This window comes from Miniopterus natalensis, chromosome 4, assembly GCF_054644295.1.
Source record: "Miniopterus natalensis isolate mMinNat1 chromosome 4, mMinNat1.hap1, whole genome shotgun sequence".
NCBI classification, from domain to species: domain Eukaryota; kingdom Metazoa; phylum Chordata; class Mammalia; order Chiroptera; family Miniopteridae; genus Miniopterus; species Miniopterus natalensis.
The window spans coordinates 97942455-97961040 of record NC_142084.1 but is presented as its reverse complement, the minus strand read 5'-3'; the positions used below and the strand labels follow the sequence as shown (position 1 = coordinate 97961040).

The 18586-nt window shown below is 63.5% G+C and overlaps 1 protein-coding gene across 1 annotated transcript in view; it reads left to right on the top strand.

Annotated features, from left to right (window-relative positions):
* The window catches only part of SDK1 (sidekick cell adhesion molecule 1), a 323826-nt gene extending 306804 nt beyond the window's left edge, over positions 1–17022 (top strand). Inside the window, exons 40-44 of the mRNA XM_087817025.1 lie at positions 5822–5986; positions 7584–7721; positions 9513–9633; positions 10023–10152; positions 15843–17022. Of these exons, the coding sequence (XP_087673151.1) occupies positions 5822–5986; positions 7584–7721; positions 9513–9633; positions 10023–10152; positions 15843–16094 (806 nt within the window). The 3' untranslated portion in view covers positions 16095–17022. The remainder of the gene's footprint in view (positions 1–5821; positions 5987–7583; positions 7722–9512; positions 9634–10022; positions 10153–15842) is intronic.
* The last annotated feature ends 1564 nt before the right edge of the window (positions 17023–18586 follow it).

Genomic DNA, 18586 nt, shown 5'->3' with positions numbered 1-18586 from the left:
TCAATATTTAAACACCTTGCCGGTGCCTCGGGCTTCGGATCTCAGCTGTCGTCTGTTACAGGCCTCGCTTCATAAAACATTAGCCGCCCGCATCCCGTCTCCGCACCCACGCTCAGCAAGACTGTCTCCAGGAAGAGGTGCCACTTCCGAAGGGAGCTTGGTTCTGGAACGTGGGCCTGCGTGTCCTCAGGAGAGGGTATTTTTGATGGGGGGCCACCCAGCCATACTCGGGTTCCCTCACCCTCACCCTGGGTGTCTGGGAGACAGAGACACACTGTCCGGTGGTGCCACGGGCCCCAGCCGTCGGTTCATCTGACATCTTCCCCCCTCCCAATCTCTGTCTTTTGCCCAGAAGATCACCAGCTTGGCTGGCTGGTGCCAGACAGGTGGCCAGGGGCCTGGCAGCTGGGCGATGGCAGTGTGGCCTCATTTTAACCCCTGCGCATTCTGCTGCGTAGCCCTGTTGCCTCCCGAAGGTGGAGACAGGCCTGAGCAGCAGCTGCGAGGCCGGCACCTGGGCAGGGCCGTGACCCCAGGATGCCACGTCCAACTCCACAGGACCACCTCACCAAGACTCGCTTCTCTGGCTATGCGCTGGTCCTGCTCCCTAGCAGGGGCTAAAACCACACAGCAGGCTTGTGCACACGACTTGCTGACGCGAGTCACCCCCAGGTATTCTCCCGCCGTGGCGCTCCCCAAGCCGTTTACATGTTTATATAATAGACCGGATGGCGCTGGAGGAACTGTGTCCACAGCTTCCTTCCAAAGCAGCCCTGAGGCCCACGTTCGATGGGCCCGATGCAGGTCGACGTGGCAGTGCCTCTTCTCCAAGAAGGTGCTTAGCCGGAGGTGAGAGCGGAGGGCAGGCCTCTCCCCCGAATCAGGACCCTCCCGGGAGGCCCCACTCCCCTCCCCACTCACTTCCTTCATTTGGGGTCTTTGTGCAACTTTTCAACTGAACCAAGAAGAAAATCAGTATTTTTCTGAAGGTATAAAATCCACAGAAGTTCCCAAGTCAGCAGACTCAGCAGGAGGGCGGCTCTGCCTCCCCTCTGGCCTTGCTCACCTCTGACCATCCCCACTTTCTGCCCTGGTCTGGGGGGGCCTCCATCCCCGAGGCCCTGGTCTGGGGGGGCCTCCATCCCCGAGGCCCTGGTCTGGGGTGGGGCCTCCATCCCCAAGGCCCTGGTTGGGGGGGGCCTCCATCCCCGAGGCCCTGGTCTGGGGGGCCTCCATCCCCGAGGCCCTGGTCTGGGGGGGCCTCCATCCCCGAGGCCCTGGTCGGGGGGGGCCTCCATCCCCGAGGCCCTGGTCGGGGGGGGCCCTCCATCCCCGAGGCCCTGGTCTGGGGGGGCCTCCATCCCCGAGGCCCTGGTTGGGGGGGGCCTCCATCCCCGAGGCCCTGGTTGGGGGGGGCCTCCGTCGCAGCAGCCTCTGTGCTTTCTGCCTCCCGCCTTAGACAAGATGGGTTAACAGTGGTTTTTATGAGATGTGCTCAGCCTGTGTCTGTGAAGTTTCTAACCCAGGTTGACCATTTATACAAAGAGAAATGGTTGTGTTTAAGAAATCGACAACCGACAGGCTCCGTTGGCTCCGGGCTGCGGGCTGACAGTCACGTGCGGCCTGGGCGAGTTAGTGGAACCAGAAATTTCAGGCCCAGAGTGACAGTTTGATTCAGCCTGGGGACCCTGCTTAATTGTCCATGAAATCAGGCCTCGGCGCAGGCACGGCCAGCCTGAGGACCTGCAGCCAGCTCACCTGGGTGCTCGAGGGTAAACCGAGTGACAAGCCTCACGTGCCCGAGCCAGGCTCTGCCTCAGTCCAGAGACAAGGACTGTGGCCCAGGTCACCAGGAGATTGTCTGGGAACAGGGGTGCCTGCCCCTGCTGGGGGGGGGGGGGGCACCCGCGGGTGGGAGCTGACAGCCTGTTTGCTGAGAGAAAAGCCAGCAGCTGGGGACAGCTCCTTGCTGAGGCTGCCAGGAGTTCAGGGTGTGGTCAGAGTGGACTGTGGACGAACATTTTGGAGTTTACCTCTCAGCCGTGTCCGCGCCCCCTCACCTGGCATTGGCGTTTCCCGACAGTGTTTCCGTAAAGACTGCCCGGGAAGGTGTTCTCCCCGGGAGGGGGAAGGGGGGCACACAGACCCTGATTGGGACTCAGTGCGCTGCTGTGGACCCCCCACACAGACACCAGGGGGAGGGCCCGGCCCGGAGGCAGATATGACCCCCCAGCACGTTCACAGCCCTGGGGCCAGCAGGGCTGCTCCTCGGGCGTCAGGGCACCAGCCATCCAGGGCTGTGGCTTTGGAAGACGTTGGGCTGTTCTCTTCCCGTCAGTCACAGTTGTCCCAGGACAGGGACCCAGGAGCTCCCTGAGGGGCAGGAGAGCCAGACTGGGCCTCTGAGCGTCCTGCCAGGCTGAGCCCCACCTGGGGGCAGAGCCAGGTGACCCGGATCCCAGAGCCGCCTTTCGCAGCACCCGGGCCTGCTGCCCCCTCGTGTGTTGACTGGGCTGGAACCGGGCACTGGGGTCACCCTGTGCTGGAGAACCGGGCGCACAATCCCATTACAGCCAAGAGACCCGCAGGCTATGCCCCCGACTTGTGGACACTCTTCTCTCCATCGCTGACTCGCTTAGAGGCCCAGCAGCGCAGCGCAGAGGGAACAGTCCACTTGCGAGACAGGGTGGGCCTCCCGCAGCCACCCCGTCTCCTACCCACTCGCGATGACGACTTACCCATTAGTGCGGATGGAGCCGGTGGGTCGCAAGTGAGGTCTAAAGTGCTGAACACGCTAATTTGGGGGAAGGAAGGATAGCGGGATAAAATGTGCGTATTTTCTCCAGTTAATTTAAGGAAATCTCTCGGCCTGACTCCCCCGCCCCAGCTTTTCTCCGTAAGTGGGTTGCTAAATGCCTCCTTCTGGGCTGAGATGCGGCATCAATACTCTAAAATGTTTTTATGAAAAACGCACATGATTCCTGGAGCTGTGACAGAGCTGAAAATAAAACGTGGCTCCAGGTGATGGCACAGGGAGGGCTAGAGGCAGCAGGAAAGCTTTTCAGAGACGTTACTGCAGACGGCAGTCGGGGAACCCGCTCAGGGTTGCGCAGACTCGCCGCTCAGGGAACCGCTCGGGGGTGCGCAGACTCGCCGCTCAGGGAACCGCTCGGGGAACCCACCGCTCAGGGAACCCGCCGAGGGAACCTGCTTGGGGGTGCATAGACCCGCCGCTCGGGGAACCCGCTGAGGGAACCCACCGCTCAGGGAACCCGCTGAGGGAACCCGCTCGGGGGTGCGCAGACCCGCCCAGGCCGGGCTGAGAACGCCTGTCCCTCTTGGCCCCTTCCTGTCGGTGGTTTTCAGCAAGGTCCAGTTTAAAAGAGCCTGTATTTTTTTTCTTTAGTCTCTTTAACAGCATTAAATTGCCCCCTTTAGAGGAAAATGCTGGGTGGTCACTCCACATAGGAAGCTAGGAAGAGACTGGTCGCAGTGAGTGTGAAATAAAACGGGGCCGTTACTGCTGGAAGCCTGCGTGCGGGCCCCACGGGAGGCTGTGGGCTTGGAGGTGCGGGGCCGGGGAGGGAGGGGAGATGCGATGGGCCGTGCCGGCAGATATTTACTGAACTCTGGAAAACTTCGCGGCCCAGGGGCGTGAAGTCCGGGGCGGACGTGGGGAGGTGCTCCCTGCAGGCCCGTGGGCAGAGGCAGCCGGGTCCTCCGGGCCTCCGGGAGGAGCCTGCAGGGGGGATGCCCTTGTGGTTTCCCCCCGCCCCCTCCAGAGCCCGGTGAGAACAGACATCCGCCTCCTTCCCTGGTGGGTGGAGCGGGGCCGAGCCCAGAGGGCTCTGGAGTGTTTGTGTGGCGGGCGGGGTGGGCGCAGGGGCCCCGGGGCTCCCACCCAGAGGGCGCGGCCGTGGGAGAAAACCAGCTCTGGGCATTGTCATTCCCAGCGACCTGCCCGCGCGCAAACCTCCCGTCTCGGGAAGGACAGGTTAGCTGTGGGGCGCCGTTTGACCTCATTAGTGGTAATGGGTAGCTTGGTGAGAAATGAACGTTGTGGAAAATCTGGAAATAAATAGCCGCGGTGCCACCTTCCTGCCGTCCAGCGCTTTGTACCGTTAAAAGCTCGTTCGCGCTGTTCCCTCGTTAACCTGTGACTCGGAGGACTTAATCGGCGCCGGCTCTAAATCCTGCGCAAACAGTCGCCGCACAGCAATTTCCTGTCTGTTTGCCGTTGGGCTGATCCGCCCAGCGACCCGGGCGCAAGGTGTGCGCCCAGCCCGGTTGCCGATAAGCCCCGGCTCCCGCGAGCAGCCGGGCGTGAGCGTCACATCCCAACGCGCTTCTCGCCCCAGGCCCCCTGCTCCTTCGGAAAGACCACTTGCCTGTGCCCACAGGAGAAACTATAACTCACGAAGGGCCGCTGCTTCAAACGGACGTTCTGGGGATTCTTTTTGCCACTTTTTAACCGAACGACCTCCTTACCGCCTCAGAGGTTGGGTGTCTGTCTGAGGCCCAGCACGCCTGCGCTTTACAAATATTAGCTGCTTCAGTCCTCGCCGTGAGCGAGGACGCGGATGCCTCTGGCACCCTGCAGGTGAGGCACAGAGAGGCCCGGTACTTGGCTGAGGGTCACACAGCGCACGGGCGCTGGGCCAGGCTCTGTCCCGGGGCCTCTGGGCTCTTAGGGCAGGTGTCACGGCTCACACACCCCGGTCCTGTGGGCCCGGGCGCGGACCAAGTCCACTCGCTCCCTCCTCTCTCTGCACCCACCCTCTCTGGCTTTCATTTCTGTTTTAATGTTTTTCCGTAGGTCAGGATTTAAGTAAATTCAGCATCTAGTTTTGTGGTCAAATAGACATAACTTAAAATTCACCATTTAATGGTTGTTAAGTGTCTGGTACAAGTGACGACGTGACGTGCTGGAGCTCAGGCGGAGTCGCGCGGGGGGCCCGCAGCCCTGCCCAAGGCTGCCCGGCACCCCCCGAGCTCGCAGTGGCCGGCAGAGGAGCTGGCGTCTACAGTTTGCGCCTCAGTCATCATTGCCCATTAAAATGCAGGGGGCCGTAGCCGGCGCTGCAGGGACCAGCGGGGGCTGGGGGTGGCCCAGCTGGGCGTCGTGTGTGCGTCGGGGCGGCGGGATGTCGGGTGAATGCCAGCGTGCACCCAGTGGGCAGCCCGGGCCAGAAACCCTAAACCAGGAGATCCAGGCAGAAAACGGAGGGTCTGGAATCCCCCACCGTCAGCCTTAGCAGAGTTGACTGAGGGGAGAAAGGACTTGGCTCCCTGAGTCCAGTGCCCTCAACCCTGTGCGCCTCACCCAGCCTCCCACACTCCTGTCACGTGCCCCTGGCAGGGACCTGTGAGCTGGCCACAGCCCAGGGACTTGAATTCAGGGAAAGCGGCCCCGACCTTGGCCAGTGCTGCACCCCTGGCTTTCACTGCACCCCTGGCTCTCGCTGTACCCATGGCCCATCTGCACCCCTGGCTCTCCCTGCACCCATAGCTGTGCTGCACCCCTGGCTCTCCCTGCACCCCTGGCTCTCCCTGCACCCCTGGCTCTCCCTGCACCCATAGCTGTGCTGCACCCCTGGCTCTCCCTGCACCCCTGGCTCTCCCTGCACCCGTGGCCCGTCTGCACCCCTGGCTCTCCCTGCACCCATAGCTGTGCTGCACCATGGCTCTCCCTGCACCCCTGGCTCTCCCTGCACCCATAGCTGTGCTGCACCCCTGGCTCTCCCTGCACCCCTGGCTCTCCCTGCACCCATAGCTGTGCTGCACCATGGCTCTCCCTGCACTGTGGCTCTCACTCTTGCAGATGAAGGCCTGTGGGACACATTCGTGAAGGACATTCCCCGGAGCGCCACATCCTACACCGTCGGCCTGGACAGGCTCAGGCCAGGAGTGACCTACGAGTTCCGCGTGGTGGCTGTGAACCAGATGGGCTACGGGGAGCCCAGCAGCCCGTCCACGGCTGTGTCAGGTAGGCCCCCCCCCCCCCGAGCTCGGTCTCCTGAGGGAAGGAGGCTGGATGGACGGTGCAGCCTGCAGATGCCCCAGCAGCCGGGGGCCTGCCTGGGGAACGTCGTACGGGGCAATCGTGTGGTTCCCACATCCTCACGGCACTAGCGAGGCCTGTGTGCCCCTAGGAACAAAGGGGGGCTGCTCCCGAGAAGGTCAGAGCACGGGGTTCCTCAGGGGATGACAGCTGAGCACCGCTCGCTCCTGTGGGTTCAGCTGCCATTCTGTCCTGAGTGGCCTGTGACATGACGTCGCCCAGGACCCCTCCTCCCCTCCCTTTGCTCCCAGTGGGCGGTCTGACGTCAAGCAGATGTGCCTTCTGGGCAGTGGGCCTTGGGCCTCAGCTGCAATAGGCCTCCTGTGTGTCCTGGCGCACGGGCCCCGGGACCAGCTCCCCTGCGGGGGACACTGAGCAGGGCCCAGGGTCAGCTGGCACCTTCCAAGAAACAGTGTTTAGTAAACAGAATAAAACAGGAGGTGAGCATCTTCCTTCAAAGCAGCTCATAAGTGAAACCTTTTCTATTTGTTTCTCGGAAAACATCTGGAAATGGGGCCGGTTGTTCGCTCAGTTATGCTGGGGTATGAAGTAAATAAAACAGCCCAGCCTGGGAGACCCCGAGGGTGGAGGAGGCCGGTAGGGAGCCAGGCAGACCCCCTCCTCCCCACGGGGGCCTGCAAACGGCGGTTTCCAGGCATGGACACTGTCCCGCAGATGTGAGCAGGGTCAGCTCGGGGGCCTCTGGGCTTGCTTTGTACCCTGAATGGACTAAGGGGGGCACCCGATTCTCTCTGAGAAAGATCTCTCTGGGGCCATGTGAAGAATGGACTTGAGTCGAGGGTGGTTGCATTGGTGGGGCAGGCGGGAGGTGACCAGGGCAGGCGGGAGGTGACCAGGGCGGGCGGGAGGTGACCAGGGTGGGCGGGAGGTGACCAGGGCGGGCAGGAGGTGACCACGGCGGGCAGGAGGTGACCAGGGTATGCGGGAGGTGACCAGGGCGGGCGAGAGGTGACCAGGGCGGGCGGGAGGTGACCAGGGCGGGCGGGAGGTGACCAGGGCGGGCGGGAGGTGACCAGGGCGGGCGGGAGGTGACCAGGGTAGGAGGGAGGTGACCAGGGCGGGCGGGAGGTGACCAGGGCGGGTGGGAGGTGACCAGGGTAGGAGGGAGGTGACCAGAGCGGGCGGGAGGTGACCAGGGCCCCAGGCGGTGGTGGTGTGGTGGGCAGGATGGGGGAACTGGAGGGACCAGCACATGGAGAGAGGGACGTCCCGGCACTTTGTCCCCCCCTTTCCTTTAACCCAGACACTTGTGAGCAGGTGAAATGAGAAATGAGCGTGAAGGGCAGAGTGGATGACAAGGCAGGACAAGCTCGGGGACAGAGAAGGCTGAGTGGGGACAGTGTGGGACACAGAGCAGCCCAGCCAGTCCCCAGAGAGGGCGGGAGTCCTCCTGCTGAGCCCCAGCCCGGAGCTGGTGGCCAGACAGTGGCTCCCCCTCCCTGCGACTCGGCCCGGCGGGTGGCGACTGTGCCGAGCGTGACCGTGTGCCTGTCTGCCCCAGCTCAAGCGGACGCCCCGTTCTACGAGGAGTGGTGGTTCCTGCTGGTGGTGGCCCTGTCCAGCCTCATCATCGCCCTGCTGGTGGTCTTCGCCCTGGTCCTGCGCGGGCAGAGCAGGCGGCACCGGAGCTGCGGCACAGGTGGGCGCCCGCCCCGCCCCCGGGAGGGCTGGGCTCACGCAGACCCGCTCGGGCGCCCCCGCCAGCTGGGGAGGCAGACGCGCCAGGCTCCCGCTCTGCCCTCGGAGTAGCCGCGAGTCTCAGCCGGGTCCCCTGGGTGCTCTGGCCCCCGAGTCTCAGCCACCCCGCCAGCACCACCGCGCGGCCTTTTGTAATACGATCAGAAAGCGGAGAGTGTTCGCCGAGGGCCGCGCACGCTCAGGGCCGTGAGAACAGGCCGCACCTCCGAGGGCAGGGTCTCGGGCAGCCACGGCGTCTCCCTGACCGAGCCTGCACCCCCTCCACCCCACACCCCGCTCAGAGCCCCTGACGGGCCCCTTCCAGCGCGAGCTCCGTGCCTGGCACACAGCAGGTGCTCGGGGAGTGTTTGCTGCTGGGTGCGTCCCCATCGTTAGCGAAAGGGACCGACGGGCACGGGGCGAAGCTGCTACTGAACAGCGCCTCAGTGTGACCCGGGTGTAGGAAGGTCACAGCGGAAGTTTCTGGAAGACAGAACAGCGTGGCTCCTGGCGAAGAAGGTCCGAGAGGGGCCTGTGTGCTAGAAACCTCTCCGCCCCCTGCACCTTTCATGGGATGCTTGAGATTGGTTCACTTTATGTGTTTGTTACCCTCCATTTAAAAACCCCGTGATTGCCAGGAGACCATCCCTTCGCATGGCAGATATCGCTGAGCTCCAGGGTGTGGGCTGCCTTAGCCCCCCCGCCCCGCAGCGACCCCACAGCCAGGCCCAGTGCTCTGGGATCGCCAGGCCCGGGACAGGACCTGCCTGAGCCCCGACGTGTCCCACTGGGCTCTCCCATCAGCTCGTCTGTCCCCCCCTCAGGAGAGAGGACCCGTGAGGCTGTCCTACCTATAGAGGGGCCAGCACCTTGGCCGTCTGCGCCGAGGAGGGCCGAGCGGTCCCCACCCGGCCACCAGCACCACCGTCACTGTGTGGCAGGGTTAATAAAACCAGCCCGAGAGCACCTCGCCGTTTGCTTCAGTGACATTAGCAATTCATCCCTCCGGGAAAGGATTTATTTTTTCTGTATCCGTTCACTTCTAACAAGTGTTCCCGGATCAGAGCTCGTTGCAGTGGGGCTTGCCGGGCGTGAATGGCGCGTGGTTTTACGGAGCCGACGCCCTCCCAGGCCCGGTCGGCAGGGACGGTCTCCCACCTCTCACTCTCCGCCCACGGAAAACGGAACTGAAAAGGCAGCTGGCCTGCCGCTTCCGTGCTCGGCCCCACCCTCGAGTAATTTAACCTCATAATTGAAGCCTAGGAGAAATACTTGTCCACCCGAACGTCCCCTAAGCTGTTCTCTGCCCTTAGCTGTCCCCGTAACCTGCCCTCTCCACTCACTGTCTGTCCTGTGGTTGTGAGGAGTTGCTCTTAATTTAAGTATTCAGTTTCCCTGGTTTTTAAGAAGCCTGCATTCTGAGAGCTCTTTCCCGATAGATAAGAAACCGATACCCCGGTGTCAGGAAAATAAACCCTGAAATGCTAACGCTGCCCTGAAATATTAACGTCGTCATAACGTTCATGTTTCTCCCCAGATTCACCCTCAGGCCCTGCCGGCCGAGCCAGGGCTGGCCGGCTCGGGTCTGCCCAGCAGGGCTCGGTGACGCCTGACCTGACGGCTCCCGGGAGCTGGAGGGCTGTTCACTGAGACCCCTGCTCGGGGAAGCGGGGGGCTGTTCGCTGAGACCCCACTCAGGGAAGCTGGGGGGCTCTTCATGGGGACCCTGCTCACTGTCTCGGGCCGGCCCTAGGTAAGAGCGTCTCCCACGTGGAGGAGCCCATGACCCTGGACAACGGGGGCTTCGCCGCCTTGGAGCTCAGCAGCCGCCACCTCAGTGTGAAGGGGACTTTCTCCAAGAAGAACGGGACCAGGTAGGGACGGCACTGCCACAGGGGCCCGGTAGCCAGACGTGCCCCAAGCCCACTCCCCACCCAACCCAGCAGGGCAGCGCCGAGTCCAGAAGGGCCGCAGGCAGGTGGCTAGAGGCCGAGATGGGAAGAGGGCAGGTCCCAGGTGTGTGGGGAGGGGACCCAGGGAGGCCTGACAGCCCCCTGGCTCTGTCAGCAGCTGAGCCCCTGGGGTTAGAGAATCCCTGGTCCCCCCGGGGTCACCTGAAGCTGCACAGGCTGGTCATTGTCTGCATGGGTTGGAGGCCGTGGGTTCCCTCCCCTTCAGCCCTGACAACCAGCGGGCGGTCAGGAGGCCCCGGGCAGGTGTCTTTTGCCCAGAGAGCCCTCACGGGGCCTGGTCCCAGTTGCAGGTCGCCTCCCCGGCCAAGCCCCGGTGGGCTGCACTACTCGGACGAAGACCTTTGCAACAAGTACAACGGGGCCGTGCTGACCGAGAGCATGAACCTCACCGAGAAGTCGGTGGACGCATCGGAATCCGAGGTCAGTGCTGCGGCCCCTTCCCCTCTGTCCCCAGCCCCCTTCCTCCAGGCGCCGGCATCTTGTCCCACTCGGGTCTCACGAGGACAGATGGCTCCAGGTACAGCTGGGGGAGGGACAGGAGGCGTCGAGCTCAGACCTCCAGCCCTCAGTGCCCGTCAGCCCCTCGCACGGCCCTGAGCAGCTGGTCCCACCTCTCAGCAGACCCACTTCTGTGGGCACTCGGGGATGCTGAGGGTGCACCCGTGGGTCCTGTGACTGCTCCAGGGCGTGGCCACCTGCCTGCTGGATCTCATGGCCCTTGGCTGTCCCTGTCCCGCCGGCACGCAGACCCGTAATGTGCCCAAAGTGGGCCTCAGATCTGCAGGCCACTCTTGTTCCGCTCGCTTTCAGACAGACCCAGTGAGACCTGAAGGTGCCATAGGACTGGGTGGCCCCCGGACCCCAGCTGGAGAGGCAGAGGGCCTGAGCCTGCAAGGCTGATAGAAGCTGGGACCGCCCTCCCCTTCCCCCACGATGCTTCCCCTCCCTCCAGCCCCACTTCTCTTGCCCCCTTGTACTAAATTGGGGAATTTCCCATAGCAGCTCTGGGTCAGGTAAGAGGTCAGGTGGGTTCCCACTCGAGACATGACTGTGTCGTCACTGAGCAGAGAGGGAGGCCTCGCCCTGAGGGAGCGTGAGTGTGTGTCTTGCTGGGACCCCCACCGTGACCCCGGGACCAGGACTGGGGCCTGCATACCTCAGGCCTCCTTCGTGTGGGGTGTTCAGTTATGGAGCTGAGTGGGTGTGGGCAGGCTGACCGGGCACCTAGGGAGCCGGTTCCCCACGAGCCCTAAACTCAGGCCTCAGGTCTGCCAGGCCTCGGAGGGAGGAGAGTCACCAGGCCGTTTTCTGGGCCTGTAGGCCCACCCCACCTCTTGGCATTTCTACTCCAGATCAATATTTAACCTAAGATAAGTCTCACCCTCATCTTGATCTGAATTCAGGCTTATTGAGCCCCGAGACTCAATACAAGGGCTTCTTTAACATTCTGGTGTGAATATGGGCTCCCAGGGCAAGGGGACGGCCGTGGGCCCATCTTGCCTGCTCTGCTCTGCTCCCGGTTTCTGTTTATAAATCTGCTGAGTCCCGGCTGTCCCGCAGCCCCGGGCATGGGCAAGGCAGCCCCAGCACTCAGAAGTTCTGGAAGGTTCATCTGTCTCAGTCCAGGGGCTCTTCAGGGGGAACCCTGCCTGGAATAGAGTTCACACCGTGGAGCTGGGGCCAGCAGGTGGGTGAGCGGTGCCAGCAGCTGCCCCCCAGGTCGCACCCCTTTCCTAGATCAGGAGCCGAGGAGAGGGGCCTCGTCATCTGCGCCACCTCTGCCCGGAGTGCTGCTTCAGTCACCCTGGGCTGGGCGCCAGGGCGCAGGTCGTGGGTCAGGTGCCGTCTTAGTAAAACTCATATTTCCTGGGACAGATCTTTTTCCACCTGCTCTGTGCCATTGGCACCATTTCCAGAGACTTTCAATGATTGTAAATGATTTTCTCACTTAATTCCTGTCCCACTGGGGAGGGGACCTGCTGAGCTCCCACAGTCATCCTGGGAGTGTCTTCCGCATTCACAGTCGATGGTCCTGAGGGTCAGAGGGACAGGAGAGAAACTGGCTGATTCTGACACTGGCTGGCTGGCGTGGCACTGACTTCCGCCTGGGCCTTTCACACCCAACTTTCAGAAACAGAGGGAGGTTGCAGAACTGTCAGGTAGCCCTCAGCAGGGGTCCAGGGAGAGGCCTCAGCGAGGGAGGCGGGGGTCCAGGGAGAGGCCTCAGCGAGGGAGGCGGGGGTCCAGGGAGAGGCCTCAGCGAGGGAGGCAGGGGTCCAGGGAGAGGCCTCAGCGAGGGAGGCGGGGGTCCAGGGAGAGCAGACAGGCCGACAGCGGGATTTCCCAGACCCCAGAGCCCTCCCTCAAGCAGACAATCACAGTGACGCGGACCTGGACTTAGAGCTACGATGTTCGTCCTACTGAACGCTGCTCCCAGGCTCACATACAGGGCACCCCGAGAGGCTCGGGGTAAAGATGGAGCACATCCCGGGCCCGGGGTCAGTGTGCGGCCCAGGGTGTCCAGGCCCCTCTCCCGGGCAGGCCGGGGGTGGGTAGGAGGCAGACACCCGGGGCCTCTGCAGGCAGAGCTCCCGGGAGCCCACGTCCCACCAACAGCACCGCGGTGCTGTTCTCCGCCCCCCGGGGTTTCCTTAACCATTTCGGGAAATGCCGCTCAGGGGAAAGCCCTAGGAATCGGCCTCCGGTGCAGGAGGACCGGACTGACCAGCGCAGCTCTGAATTAGGCCGTGGGCGCCACAGGACAGGCTGGGCTCTGGCTGTGGCTCAGGCTGGAAATGAGGGTCTGTCACCGTTTTGTGACACGCTGCCTGCGAATTGTATCAGGACTGCTGTTCACATCGCGTTTTAAAAACTGTTTCAAAACCCAAAGGCACAGTGTTGGAAATCTCCCCTGCTCCACGCAGCCCCTCGTGCCTAATTAATCCCCTAATGGAACCGAGCCTTCCGTCTCGCGGACACACCGGAAGCCCGCGATCATCTCCGTCAGCGGCTGCCGGGCATCCGGGCACCTGGAAGCTCCCCCAGTCCGGCGGCCACCTCGCATTCACACCCGGGGCTGAGCGGTTTCCTGGGAAACAAACCCACGTGGAGACTGCCTGTCACACAGGAAACATAGGAAAATAAAGATCCTGCGGCATTTCTTTTTGTCAGTAATTCTAACTCACTCAAGTGCATCCCCATTAAAAACTAACGATGTTGCATAAACACGAAACGGAGCGTGGCGTCCCCGAGCAGGGTGGGTGTCCCAGCAGGAGCCGAGGCCGCCTGTGTCATGTGACCCGGTGGCCCTCACTTCTCTCCGACCTCCGTGTCCTGTGTCCTGTCTGCACGACTGTCCTCTCCTCCCACACTGGCCTTGGAAACATTGGAACCACCTGGCTAGATCCACGGGCCCTGCCACCAAGGTCACGGCTGCCAGCTTTGTCCCCACTCCGGGGACTGCTCTTCTAGTGAGAAAGGTCCCAGGGCAGGTTCCCATTGGCTCAGCTTATGTCACATGCTCACCCGTGAACCAGTCACTGTTTCCTGAAGGACAAGCCACTCAGCCCACAGGAAATGCAGAGAAGGATCACCCCCTGAAGGTCAAAGCCCAGACGCGAGCCCTGGGACGTCACTGGGAGCCAGACAACCACCCTTACAGGGTCTCCTGCCAGGACCTGTTCTCAGCACCCACATTTGTCACCGACCCCTGTCCCCATGTGCGGGACTTTTAGATCGCTGGTAGGAAATACCTAATGATACAGAGCTAAGCAGCCTTGAGTGAAACTGATTTTATTGACCACGTCGGCGCACACGTGGCTGGGACACTGGATGCACGTGTTTTTCCAGCAGGGCCGCACCGGCTCCTAGAAATGCTGGCACCTGCGAGAGCAGAGGCTTCTCCGGACAGCACCTTGGTCCCACTGGCCACCACGAACCCCGCTTCTCTACACTGCAGGGAGGGGCAGGCAGGGCAGAGAGGGGGAGGCGTGCCCGGAGGGTCGCCCCCTGGGTGCTGGACGGGCTAATGGAGCAGAGCCCTCAGCACGGGGACGTGTGTGTGCTGACTCGCCTGCCACTCGGGGAGACCTGGCATGAGACCAGCCACAGCGCTTCCCTAACCTTTTACAAAACTGTGGTGGAGGTGTCCCCAAAGCGTTCCTGCGCCTGTGGCTGCCACACCAGTGCTGGATCTGGCCCCACTGTCCCTCCCTCGTGTGGCCCTGAGCCAGCCGCTGGCTTCCGTGGGCCGTGCTTCTCAGACGCAAGGTGAGGAGACTGAATCCAGCGGCTGCTTCTCCCACTTGCTCGTGAGCATCCTTTGCGGCTGGGACGGCGACTGGGGAGGCCCGGAGCCCAGGAAGATGAGGTCTGAGGGGTGAGAGTTGAAGCTGTGTCCAGCCCTCAGACCGTCGTGACCCTGACCCCGTGTGACACTGGAACTAAATGGCTGTCGTCCGATGTTCGGTGAAGTCCTGAGAAGAGGCGCCTTCGGCGTGTGTCGCCGCAGGCTCTTCCCCGAGCGTCAGGAGACGCAGAGCCGAGGTCGGTCTGAAGAGCTGACACGCACAGCCGGGCCGGTGGCCGACCCCCGGGGCACCCCGGGCCCCCTTTCCTCCCGTCTCGGCTGCGCCGAGCTCTGCCTGTGACCCCCCGAGGCTCTGGAGAGCGGAGGAGCCCATCTGAGCCAACGGCCAGAGCGGCCGGCGCCTGGCCTCTCACCCGGACCCCGAGGCAGCTGCACTGAGAACCGTGTTTCCCGGTGGGGCTGTCGAGTCCCACGTGACCCATGGGGGCCGGGCAGCCGTCGGGTCACTCAGGCGAGGTCAGGCCCCCCACCCATCAGGCGGCCGGGCGGCGTTTCATCTCGGGGCTCGGGGCTCTGGAATCGGGGGTGGGGTGGCCGCCCCGTCAGCTGATGGAGGGGGCGCCTGGAGCCGGGGGCAGGTCCCTCATCGGAGGAGGGACGGGTGCAGGGCTTCCACCCGCCGCGAGCCCCGGGGACCGGCTGGCATCTCAGCCTTTCTTCATCCATAGAACCGGACCCCACGCCCGCCTCCAGGTCGCGGTGCCGCTACAAGCACCGTCCACGGAGAAGCAGCCGCAGGCACCTCGAGTGTCACCACCGTCACCCTGGGGTCAGGGAGGAGCCCATGTCCCTGCATCGTGGGGGTGATGGGAGGGGACCCGCAAGCCCCACACGCCCCTGAGCTCTGACTCGGTGACTGCTCAGCGCCGACCGTCTGCCCCACAGTACAGTGTATATTTCACGTCCCGAAAACCCCAAACCTGTGACCTACGTGACCTTCTTCGTAAACAGTCCAGACTTTTGTCCTGTCCAAGGGATCCCAGGATCTCCCCACCCTCTGCACACGAGGGTTTCCGTTCAGCCTGGAGGCTCGCGGGGTAAAACGCTGGCAGCCAGAGGACGGGGTCAGCCCAGGGACAGAGCGTCCACTCCTGACCACTCCTGACCGTCGGGTGGGGAGGGCTAGCGGGCACAGCCGCCGATGGGAGCGCTCCACAGCTCCTGGACTCGTCACCCCGGGTCCCATCAGACCCGATGAGCCAGGAGCTGGGCTCAGGAAACCTCCCTGGTGATTCTGGGGCGAGCGGGCTGCTCACCCCTTTACACCACCCCGGCCTCCGTGTCCCTAAAAAGGGCAGGTGGGGCCGGTCTCTCCACAGCTTGGGACTGGAGCCCAAGGGAGGGTAAGGGGCGGGGCCACGGCTTCCCGCGTCCACCTTGAACTTCCAGGCTGGCCGGCTACCAAGTCCATAGGCTCTTTCTTGACGTAGGGAAGGTGCCTCTGCCAGGTCCCCTGGGGCAGGGAGGGGATGCTGAGCTCGGCCGGGGGTCTGGCGGGGAGGCCTGCAGAGTTGGTGCCCTTGGGTGGGGTGGGGTGGGGTGGGGGGCACAGGGAGGAGGGAAGGGGCGGGCGGTGGGAAATCCTTGGCTGACGGGCACTGTCCCTCCTGGGTGACCAGTGGCAGCCCTGCCTCCTGGCCACTCCCTGCTTCCAGCTCGGCCCCGCTGCCCCAGCCACCCCCCTGCCCTGTGACCCGTCCCCACGTCCCCCTCCCGGCGCTCACAGCTCGCTCTCCCCCAGGGCACCGACTCGGAGTCGGAGGACGCGCCCCCCCAGCACTCCTTCGTCAACCACTACCTGAGCGACCCCACCTACTACAACTCGTGGAAGCGGCAGGCCCCGGGGGGGCGGGCGGCCCCGCACAGGTACGAGGCCGTGGCGGGCGGCGAGGGCCCACCCCTGCACACCGTGGTCACCACGCAGAGCGCCGTGTTCGCGCCCGCGGGCCCCGGCGCCCGGACTCCGCTCACCGGCTTCTCCTCCTTCGTGTGACGGCCTCGCCCAGCACCGCGGGGACCCCGGAGTCTGTTCCTAAGACAATCAGCTCCAGGAACTGAGCTCACGCCTGCGTTTGAAAGGAGCCTGAGAGGCGACGTCCTGCCTGCTCCGAGTGACACTAGGTTCCCATTGGGACGGTTTCCAGTGGCTTTTTGTAACGTGGCTGCAGGAGGGGATCCTTTGTTTCTCTTTTCTTTTTACGAGAAGGTGTGTTTCTCTGGTGCAATGCTGGGCACCCGGCCTCGAGGGCCCAGGCTGGGCGGCTCCATCTGGCGCCCACCCCGGAGGCCGGAGGGGGAGGAGCGGGGTCAGCGAGGCCGCCTGCCCCCAGACCCTCGGCCTCCTCTCTACCTCCCGGCCTCCCCGCACAACCAGGGCTCCCCTGCCCCACCCGCGCGGGGCAGCCCCCTGGGGTTTGCAGGAAGGTCTGGCCGGCTCCGCGCTCCTGCCCCGGCTGCCCCGTCGGGCCCTGAGATGCTCCCGCTCGGCAGTTCCGGTCGGGGGGCCAGCTTGACCGCTCCCGCCGGGCAGGAGACTCCGAGGTGTTGTCCTCTGGCTCGTGATGGCTCGGCAGCCACACCTGTGTCATCCCAGTGGCGAAACACGGGCCCTTTCCTTCCTTCCTTCCTTTAAACTGGACAGAGCGGGAGCAGGAAATCACCCCCCACTGGACCCCCCCCGGAGCCGGCTCCTCCGTGAACACAGCACACGGCCACCGCCCACCCGAGGGAGACAGCGCTGCAGAACCGCTGTGGGAGAGGTGCATTGTCAGCCAGAGTATTTTTTAAATCTTTTTACCTTTTTTTAAAATATGTCACATGAAATGAATGAGTCTGCTGTCTCCAGGTGCCTTTTATTAATTGTTTAGCTTTGTACATGGGGCGGATGGGAAGCGACAGTGTCTCCAAATAAAGCAAAGGCTCTGAGGAAACGGGGTTCTGATCGCCTCGTGCATGTCAGCCCCTCAACCCTGACCACACACAGAAGCCCCGACCCGACCGTGCCCACCAGGCCTCCGTGCCCACCAGGCCTCCGTGCACACCAGGCTCTCCGTGCCCACCAGGCCTCCGTGCCCACCAGGCCTCCGTGCCCACCAGGCCCTCCTTGCACACCAGGCCCTCCTTGCACACCAGGCCCTCCGTGCCCACCAGGCCCTCCTTGCACACCAGGCCCTCCGTGCCCACCAGGCCTCCGTGCCCACCAGGCCTCCGTGCCCACCAGGCCCTCCTTGCACACCAGGCCCTCCTTGCACACCAGGCCCTCCTTGCCCACCAGGCCCTCCTTGCCCACCAGGCCTCCGTGCACACGGCCCGGTCCTTCCTTTGGGCACCGCCTCTGCCTGGCGCAGGCCCTGCCCGCTGCTTCATGACCCGGTGCGGCCGCTGTCCCTTCCCCTGACCCCAGTCCAGCTTTTCAGCTTTAACAGGTTTTCTGGAAACATTTTTTTCTGTTGTTAATAGTTTTGCTTTAGACTTTTAGCTACATGAAAATAGCACAAACTGCTCGGAAACCTGAGTCAACCGCAGCTGTGCATCCAGCCCTCGTCACATCACAGAGACAGGTGGGAGGCAGCTGAGGCCCAGGTGCTCAGCCCCCGGGCGGAGGCAGGGCTGGGTCGCAGAGGCCCCCCACCCCCTCCCCGGTCGGAGTGCGGCACAGGACACCCCGGGAGCAGGGATGCGGGGGCGAGGGGCAGACCCGTGCCCTGCAGAGTGTGTGCCCCCTTTCTCGTCGGACCCTCCAGGGGCGGGCCTGGCCCTCTGCTGTCAGAGCTGCTGCAAGTCCGGGACCCAGGAGAGTGTTGTGTTGGGGAAAAGCCCGTTTTTCCGAATGTAGCAGCTCTGGGAAGTTTCCTTTCTCTGGAGCGCCCCCCCCCCACCCGCTGCTCCCTGTTTGTCTGAGTGGAGGGGGAATATTCTAGACCAAAGCGCCCAGACACTGCCCAAAGCCAGTTCTTCGTGAGAATTGCGCCTGCAGCTCACTGGACGGAACCCCCCTCGGGCCGAGCCCCTCCTTTCTCCGGCCCCACGGCAGCGACAGGGACAGGAAGCCACGGGGCAGCAGCCTGGACGTCGCGTAAGACACGTGACGCTGGAGCCGGACAGACGCTGCCTCCTGTGTGCTTCGCGCCCGGAGCCACGCGGACTTTGCTTGAAGGGTGGGAGGAGCGTGGGGACGTTAGGACCAGACGACGGGTCTGAGGTGTGCTTTTTGCTTTTGGGCTTTGTGACGACAACATGAACCCTTTTCCAGGCTCGTTCTATTTCCTGTGTTTTCTCTGCTTTGGGTAAATTTTTTGTGTGGGATTCTCTGTGCAAGGCTGTGCCGGGGCCGTGGCTGCCGACGGCCTGTCAGCACCTGCGCCCGGCGTCCCTCGGGGCCCCGGCCCGTGGGGTCACCTATACCGAAGGATCAGAGCCGTGTCTCTGGTTAGATGTCACCTCCCCGAGGAACCGGCATCGAGAAGCGCCCACTCCTAACCTCTT